Source organism: Tupaia chinensis, unplaced genomic scaffold (genome assembly GCF_000334495.1).
Source record: "Tupaia chinensis unplaced genomic scaffold, TupChi_1.0 Scaffold148234_1, whole genome shotgun sequence".
Lineage (NCBI taxonomy): Eukaryota > Metazoa > Chordata > Mammalia > Scandentia > Tupaiidae > Tupaia > Tupaia belangeri.
Genome location: NW_006208084.1, coordinates 4623868 through 4633406, shown reverse-complemented (window position 1 = coordinate 4633406; position 9539 = coordinate 4623868). Strand labels below are relative to the sequence as shown.

At 41.1% G+C, this 9539-nt stretch overlaps 1 protein-coding gene across 2 annotated transcripts in view; it reads left to right on the top strand.

The window, feature by feature from the left end:
* TMEM263 (transmembrane protein 263) overlaps positions 1-8598 on the top strand; it is a 22949-nt gene extending 14351 nt beyond the window's left edge. For both annotated transcript variants that reach the window (XM_006170346.3, XM_014584942.2), the window contains one exon: positions 5679-8598. In XM_006170346.3, the coding sequence (XP_006170408.1) occupies positions 5679-5965 (287 nt within the window). In that variant the 3' untranslated portion in view covers positions 5966-8598. The remainder of the gene's footprint in view (positions 1-5678) is intronic.
* The last annotated feature ends 941 nt before the right edge of the window (positions 8599-9539 follow it).

Below are 9539 nucleotides of genomic sequence, written 5' to 3'. Positions count from 1 at the left end.
CACCGTCCCCCCGAGAGAGGCAGCTGACCGCCGGGCAGAGCCCTGGGTGGGGGGCCCGCCTCCCGCCGCCTTGCTCAGCGCGGGGTCCCCGGGGGTGGCGGGGGCCGCAGCCGGGCCCGGGTGGGCCGGCGCAGGGCCTACTCCGCCCGCTGCCGCCTCGCTCGCTCAAGAGGTACATTCTTGATAAGAGTCTCGTTATGTCATGATCCCGTTTCTCCAGCCCACCAGCTTCTCAGGACTGTGAGTGCCCGTTCCCTCCCCCCTGCTGGCATGTTTTCAGACAGAACTAGGGATCTGAACCCACGGTTGGCCACATGGCTACCAGCCTTGCAGGACACTTGTGTTAACTCCCTACCACCATGACAGGGCTTATGTTTTCTTTTTTTTTTTTTCAAGAATTTTTAAATTTTATTTATCGTTATTTTAAAATTTGCTACAGGGCATGTGCGCACGAGAGAGAGAGAGAGAGAGAGAGAGAGAAAATAAGCTATCAGGTCTGGGGCTCAAACCGCAGTTGGCCGTGTGGGTGTCCAGTGCCCCGACCACTATGCCACTGTTGGCCCCTTTATGCTTATGGCCCCCTTATTCCCACATGGGAATGTTCTGGGGTTGAGTCTAGAGACCTTCCTGGTTATAGCAGGCACATGCATTTCCATGAACTGGGGATGGCTGCGACTGGTGGTGAATCGTGGTGTGGGAGACCCTGTGGGAATGCTGCACCTCTTTGTCTCTCTCGTCTTTTCTTGTTCTTGGAAGAAATAAAAAACAAACTTTAAAATCAACCTAATTGAAGAGGCATTTGAGATGAAATTCCTATATTCATTACGTGATCAGTGAAAGCACTTTCTTCCTAAATTAATATAGGGTGTAGGGGTTTGTGCAAATTTAGCAGAACCTTACATCATTATTCTCATTTAGTTTAAAAACTGTAACATCATGACTTATTCTATTCTTTTTTTTTTTGGAGAGGTTTTTTGCTATAGGGCACGTGCACTCGCCAGTATTCTTTTACTTTGGAAATCTCCTTAGAGACACTAATTGTACACCCGGGGCTGGCAGGTGGCATGGTGGTTAAGGTTGCTGGACTCCCACATGGCTGACTGCGGTTTGAGTCCCAGACCTGGTGGCTTTCTTGCTCTCTCTCTCTCTCCCTCTCTCTCTGTCCCTCTCTGGTCAAATAAAATAAGTACATAAATAAAGTTAAATAAAATAATTCTTAAGAAAAAAAGAAACACTAATTATACACCTGAATGTCCCAACTATATACAGAAAATAACTTGGTGTTTTAAATGTGTGGCTGTAGTACAGACTGTTAGTAAACTTAATCCAGAGAGTGATCTCTCCGAAGAACTGTTGATTGGTGGGATTTAAAATGATGACTCTAGGTGCTGTATTGCTGCTCTGTACTGTTAGCCATTACCCAACATTTTCCTGCCGTATTTCTTATATTAGTAGGCAAAAATGAAATGTTAGGAAAACAACATACAAAATGGTTATTCTTAAGTCCAAAAGGAGGTGAAGGAACTAGCTGATGAGGTGTAATATTTTTAGTTTGGTAGGGAAATACCCTGGAAAATCATGAGCCCAACTTTTTTCCTGACTTACTTTTCTTAGAACTAGAACAATAGTGGTTTGAATAGAAAAGTTAGGGCTCAGTGAGGACGTTAACAAGGACTCTGAGAAAGAAGTCAGGAGAGGGATAAATAGAGGCCATCCGGGAGCGTGACTGTCAAGACAGAGCCCCAGGAAGAGGTCTGCGTATGCCAACTGCCAAACGGGAGGAATGGCAGAGCAGGCAGGTATTAGGAGTAACCGTAACTGAGGAGATCAGCTGCAGTTATGTTTATCCAATCTGTTTAGAAAAAGTTAATTCGTCTTTATTAAATGGACGTGTATCAAATATGGCGTAGCAAGATCGTTTTACTAAGGATGCATTCAGCATGAGGCAGTTACCTGTTTTATCTTCAGATCAGGTTGGCCTTTTCTTAGTGCTAGTGACCTTGGTTACAGAATTACTAATTCTGTAATCCTTCCCATCATAATTGTATAATTAATATATTAAAGTGCCCATCTCTGTCTTAAGTCTGATTTCACCCAGTTAAAACTTGTATTAACTATGCTTACTACTTAGTTTTAATAAAAATATTTGGTTGGAGTTGTAAATACAGCCTTTGCCATATCTGTATCTACACTATTTGACTAATCAATGAGATTTTCCTACTTATGATTCATTGTACAACTTCCAAACAACAAAACTATCTCAAGGTAAATTTATCCTTTGTGTATTAGAAAAGTTTGGTTTTGGAGGCCAGCAGGTGGCATGGTGGTTAAGGCACTGAATTCCCACATGGCTGACCATGATTCGAGTCTTGGATCTGGCAGCTTAAAAGACATGCTGGCTTGGGACCAGCAGATGACATAATGGTTACATCACTGGACTCCCATGTAATCAACCAGTGACTTGAAACTCACACCGGTCATATGTGCGTGCGTGCTCAAAATCCTAGAAAGAGAATGGAGAAGGGATTGCTACATGGCACCCCCCTACTTTCCCTCTCACTCTCTCTCTCCTTACTGGTGAGTGCATGTAAAAGTCTTGAAAAACAAAAAAGAGCGGGAACCAGCAGTCAGCGTAATGGCCATGTCACCGGACTCCCACGTAGTTGACCGCGGTTCGTGTCCTGGACCCGGTGGCTTAAAACTCACACCGGGCGCGTGTGCGTGCATGCCCAAGATCCCAAGAGGAGAATGGAGGAAAAGGGATTGCGGCGTGACCATCCCCCCTGGGGGGTGATTTCTCGCTTTCTGTCTCTATGTCTCTCTCTGTCTGTCTGGCGAGCGCACGCGCCCTACAGTGAAAATCTCTCCAAAAAAACCCAAACAAACAAACAAACAAAAAAAAAACAAAAAAGAGCTTGGTTTTTAAAACATCTTTTTTTCTCCATCACAAATATTGTCTGTTTCTCCATGTTTCCCTCTCTGATAACCTCTTTCTGCTGGGATCTAGTAGCTTTTGTGTCTTAGTGAGACCTATATACCTAAGAATTTTTGCTTTCTTTGTGTGAATTTGTACTTTATCAGTGGCTAAAGCCTGAATTGTGTAGTTACCAACTATTTTCCCATGAGCTTTAGAAAAAGACGGCACCATTGTTTACATGTTGCTACCTAAATCATCAGGTTACAGAAGAGAAAGGCCTGTGTGCATCTGAAGCTGGTGTAATCACCTTTTGGTGAAATCTTCCTGTCGGTCATTTTATACCTGAGTTTGAGGTTATATGCTATCTTGTGGGACATTATTTAAAAAGCAAACACACCAAAGAAAACACATGACTTCAACCTGAATTTTTCATATTGATATTACCTTTTCTGGGACCATCCAAAGAGTTGTTTTTCTTTCTCTTTCTTTTCTACATTTGCTAGAGGGCATTTGTGCTCACCCGAGAGACAGAGAGGAAGTAAAGCAGCATCCCCCCACACGGAGGATGTTCATGCCACAATCCCTTCTCCATTTCTCCCTTAGGGATTTTGGGCATACAAGCACAAGTTCCCAACATGTTTTTCAAGCTGCCGGGTCTAGGACTCGAACCAGAAGTTGACCATGTGGGTTCCAGTACCTACTACCTACCATATGACTGGCTGCCCACCTGAAAAATGTTAGCTGTCAGAAGCACTGCATCTCTTCCGTAAGAATGACTGAGGCAGTCATGTAAGAATTAACTGTAACTGTAGTTTGTCTATCCTACTTACATCTGAATAAAAATGATTTAAGGTAGATAACGTGATTTTTTTATTAGTTTTTTGCTATAAGGTATGTATGCCCACTGGAGAGACAGAGAGATAAAAAGACAGAAAGCAAGAAATCACTCTCCTGGGGGATGGCCACGCCACAATCCCTTCTCTTCCATTCTTCTATTAGGATCTTGGGCACACATGCACACATGCCTGGTGTGGAGTTTTAAGTTGCTGGGTTTGGGACTGAAACCACAGATGACAACATGGGAGTCTAGCGATGTAACCATTATGCCATCTGCTGGTCCCGATAACATTATTTTAAAGGATGAATAGGTTTCGTTTTTACATAGCATTAGTTCTTTAAATACAGCATTTAGGGATGCATAGAGCAGAGACTCGTAAATATATTTAACAGCAGTTCTGAAATGTTTTGGGTTTAGGGCACTTTTATTTTCCCAAAAATTGAGGCCCCCAAAAGCTTATGTCTTTGCAGTATTTACTGTATTAACAATAGAACCTGAGAAATTTGAATATTCTAGGGAACCACCACCTTCCAATAATGAACTAAAGTGACGAACACAAAGGGAGAAAGAGGAGAGGCGCCCGATATATGTTCTCTAGGCCTTTTAGAAGACATGGAGTGGTTCCTTTGGCAATGTATATGCGAAGCTACAAGAAAGGTGATAGTGTAGACATCAAGGTGATTAACACATTTTAATGGAAAGCATCTTTTTCCAAAAGAAAATAATTACAAACACAGTGATATTGTGTATACATTTCTGCAAATTGTTAATGTTTAATGGAAGATAACTAGATTCTATATTCTGTAGCTGTTTCTGTATTCTGTCTGTTGTATTATCACATGTCATCTAGCTTCTGGAAAACTCTGTTGTAAGCTTGGGACAGAGTATAAAAAAGAGGGTAAAAAGGGTTGGCCTCAGCCTAGTGGTTAAGAGAGCTGGATCCTTCATGGCCTGCTGTAATCTGAAACCTAGCCTTGGCGGCTTGAAGAGTGTACTGGGAGTGTGTGCATGCCTGCCTGCAATCCTTTTTTCTTGAGAGGTTTTTGCTATAGGGCGCGTGCGCTCACCAGACAGACAGAGAGAGACAGAGAGACAGAAAACGAGAAATCACCCCCCAGGGGGGGATGGTCACGCCGCAATCCCTTCTCCTCCATTCTCCTCTCGGGATCTTGGGCACGCATGCACACGTGCTGGGCGTGTTTTAAGCCACCGGGTCCGGGACACGAACCGCGATTGACTACGTGGGAGTCCAGCGCCATAGCCATTATGCTAACTGCTGGTTCCCATGCCTGCAATCCTGACAGCACAGAGAACAGGGAAGGGATTGTGGTGTGACCACACCCCACGGGGGAGTGTTTTTTCCCTTCTCCCTCCCTCTCGTGGTGATCAGGCATGTCCTCTGGCAGTAAAGACAAAGAATTTTTTTTAAATAAATGATAGCATCATATTATAATAGTAATTTTTACCTTGTAGATCCCTGACACGACTAAGGGATCCCAGACTATACCTTTAAATCACTGCTTTATATGAAGAAGATTGTTTCAGTAATGATTATTGAACCCTCTCAAGGAAATGAAGGCTCAATCTATTTATCTTTATTTTTTTTCATGCTCTTCTTAGAACATCAAATATAGGTTATTAGTAACAAAACTGTAAATTAAGGAAAGACTTTAAGACAGATCATTTAAAACAGGATTTTCTTTTATGAAAGTAGTCTGTAAAGCATTTCTTCTCATAAACACTAGGCGTTGGACCAAGATGTGGTATGTACAGCTTTTCCCTGGAGGGACAGTCAGTGTGGTTGGCCTTACCAAAGTGACCTGCTGGCTGAAGATGCTTAGGTTAAAGATTTATACTGCTCCTTTTTAAAGACTTATTTCTTATATTTGACTGACTGTCTCATGATGTATTTTCTCTTACTAGGTTCGATGAAAGATCACCCACAGCAGCAACCAGGCATGTTGTCCCGTGTGACCGGGGGTATCTTCAGTGTTACAAAGGGAGCTGTTGGTGCCACCATTGGTGGTGTGGCTTGGATTGGAGGAAAGAGTCTGGAGGTGACCAAAACGGCTGTTACAACTGTGCCTTCCATGGGAATAGGGCTGGTGAAAGGGGGTGTATCTGCTGTCGCTGGAGGTGTTACAGCTGTTGGGTCTGCTGTTGTCAACAAAGTGCCCTTAACAGGAAAGAAGAAAGACAAATCTGACTAAAATATGGAGATACAGTTGCTCTCCACAGCATTATGATGCCAGTGGCATTGAATTGCTAAATATGGACTACAACCAAGTCACCTGTTTTGGACATTTATCTTCTAAACTGCTGTGTTGAAAGTATTGATGACTGGTTTTCGCCTAAGAGAAGAGACCAATACTAGCACAGTGTTTGAAGGTTTCACATGTTACTAAGTTCCAGCTTTTTATCTGGTTAAAATGTTACACTTACTCAGCTGTAACTGAAGATATGGTATGTTTGAATATTTACTCTCTTTCAGTTTGACTAAAAATGTGAAAGTTGAATTTAGATGATCTTTTAAAGTTCCTCATGTATAATGTGCCAGGTAACGCATTCACCCACCCCTTAAGAAGGGAACCTTGAACTACATAAACTGTACCTTTGATGTGCCTAATAGTTTCAGATGTCTTAGTTTTTTATAACTGTAGTTGATTAGGACAAGAGGCATGCGTTTCTTATGTAAGCTGGCAAAATTAGCAGGAATTAGAAGAGTTTAAAAGATAAGTGGTTTTATGATACTGAGTGTTAACCTCATCTTTTGTTAGATAGGCATTCTCTTCATTTAGTCATTGATGCCTTACAAAAGAAAGCATCTTTTTTAATATCCTAAATATGTGCAGTTCTTAGAATTTATGGATTCTTTTAAAGGTTCTTTGTGAAATTAGTTTTCCCTCTTAAGAATCTCAGGAGTAGTGGGGAAGGCATTTCTTGCTGTTAGGGGAGAAGATAGTGCCCGTTAACTGTCTTGTCAGTTGTGAGAATCTAATCATACTCCTCAAGTTGGGCTCATGCTCCATCGTTAATCACCTCACAGTGCCTAAAGGACATTTCTTTACTGGTCAGAAGCTATGTTGGACGAGTTTCATATTAAAAAGAAACACAAGGAAAAAATAATTTAAAATTCCTAAAAAGCGTCCAAGAAACAAGAAGAATCCTTCACACCTGTCCTGTCCCTCAGTTATCTTAAATTATTAGTAGTACCTGTTTTTTAAAAACACAATACAAGTAACCAAGTTATGTGAGGACTTTTAAATTAAATGGGCACCATAGATTAGTTTTGAACGTAAAATATTTGTAAGTGCTTTCCATGGTTTCTGTAGACTTTTAAAATGTGTTATCTTATAGTCCTTTAAAGCAGCTGTAGACTTTACCATTTTCAAGGAAATTTTGAGTAGGGAACTGCAGCTTTGATTATGGATGCTAAGTGTGTCGTGTCGTATTAAAACGTCCCATCATGTCTCGCTCGTTCGCAGAGCGTATGACTTAGCTGAAATGTTTTTTTGTGCTGTTATTATTGTTCATGTTCACTTTCATGAAAATTTAACAACTAAAGAAAAAAAAAATATATATATAGGTATTCCTCTTAACTATGAGTTACAGCCCAAACCTGAACAGTTTCTAATTTTCTTTATACTTAAGTCTAGAAGTTAGTATCATTCTGCTGACGTTTCTGCGGGGTGGGAAGGGGAGGAGAGGAGCTGACGCTTTCCAGTGAATAAACCCAGATAGCACCCTTGAGACCTGGAGAGAGGTCACTCGTAATGCCTGACATTTAAATGTCTGTAAACCACATGATTATTTTAATCATGTGGACCAGCAAATGAAAGGAATAGAAGTTTAATTTTAAAAAGCCTTCATAAATACCAGCAGAGATTCTAAGCAAATCTGCAAAGGTTCTTGAACCTTTTTCCTAAATACAAAACTGAAAAGTCAGTAGGAAGTTCAATTCATCAGGAATTAAGTGGTTATTTATTTCACACAGTATGATTTAAGTAGAATTCATTGGCATATCTGGCCAGATGTCATAATTAGCAAATGAGATTTTTAAAAAATGACAATAAATGAATACTAAATAAAGATCTAAATGATGGTTTGGAGAACTTGTTTCCTGCTATGTGGAAGAAGTGATGGCTTCACTGCTAGTTCATGTTTCTAATTTATCTTCTCTAGTCACAGGCTCTGCTCTCCTTTGTACCTGAGCTTCGAAGATAGACTTTAGTTTGCGTGCATATTTATTTTCAACTTTGTCTTTAAAATTGTTGAGGGAAAATTGTTGTAATTAATTTCTGATAGAGAAAAGCCACCTGGTACACTGTAGCTCATCACAATTGTTTTAAATTCTAAACGGCAGCTTTGTCCAGAGGGGCTTCTGCAGTGACAGCAGGGACTGTACCGGTGTGCAGCTCGCTACAGGTTCTTGTTGGAACGGACTTGCCATGGGTGAGGTGTACAGCTGTATAACTGAGTCTTCTCCAGTTTATTTACATAGACTAGCGATTCGACCTGTTTGACAGGACTAGTTCACTTCAAGAAACGAAGGTGGTTGTGTACACCTGGAGGCATCTGTTATTCAACTTAGTTTTTGAGTGGGTGTTTGGCACAATCAGGATGAACTTGTGCAGGCCACTTGAATGACTGATCTAATAGTGTTGACATTATGAATCCTGTACTTAGTGAAATGTCAGATGAAAATAACTGATGATTGAAACTTTTTTTTTTGTATCAAAGGGATGGGAGAACAACACATGAATCTGTTAATAAAGCACTATGATCTGCAAAAGATGAAATGTTTTCATAAAGATCTAAAGAAATAAAGGAAATTTTAAAACAGGGTAATCTTAAAATTGTTAGTTACATAGCAGTTCACCAAGTGCTGTGGCCAGTTTTCCGATTTTTTCACAGTAACGTATATATGTGACATCTCTGAATGCGCCTCTTGATGCCAGCACAGCAGTGAAATACAATATGGTTTTTTTAAAATTTAATTTCATTTATTATTGTTATTTTTTAATTTGACCAGAGAGAGATAGAGGGAAAGTGAGACAGCAAGCCTCTAGGTCCAGGACTTAAACTTGGTCATGTGGGATTCCAGCACCTTAACAACACCATGCCACCTACCGGTCCCAACAATGATATATTTTAAAAGAATTATTTTATTTAACATTTTTTCTTTTTTTTCCTCTTTCTCTCTCTCTTTCCTTTTAATTTGACCAGAGAGGGACAGCACGAGAGAGAGGGAGGGAGGGAAGGAGAAAGCAAACTACCACGTCCAGGATCTGAACCACAGTCAGCCATGTGGGAGTCCACCTGATACAACTATATTTTAAACAACTCTAATAAAAGATTAAAAATACATACTTAGGAGTTTTACATACCAACTTCCCAGATCTCTGCAGAGTGGGGCCCAGGACTGCATTTTAACAACCTGTGTGGGTTGTCCTTGGGTACACTAAAGTTTGCAAACTGATGGGGAAGTTATAAAGTGGGGAGCACTTGAAGTAGCTGTGGAACCAACATAGACTTCTCACTGTACGGAAGTGACTAAAATGGATGGGGATGCAGCTGCCTACCTGCCAGGGACTGTCCAAACGTTACCCTTACACTGGGTAATGTGGAAGTATCTGTGTTCCCTCTTCACAAACGGAGGACAGGCTGATGTTCGATGTTAATTGAATTTCTCATATAATTTCCCAATGCGTGTTAGGTACGACTTCTCCAGCCGTGTCCAGAGACAGAAGTGGGGCTCCTCGGTGACAAGCCCGTGGTTCTGGG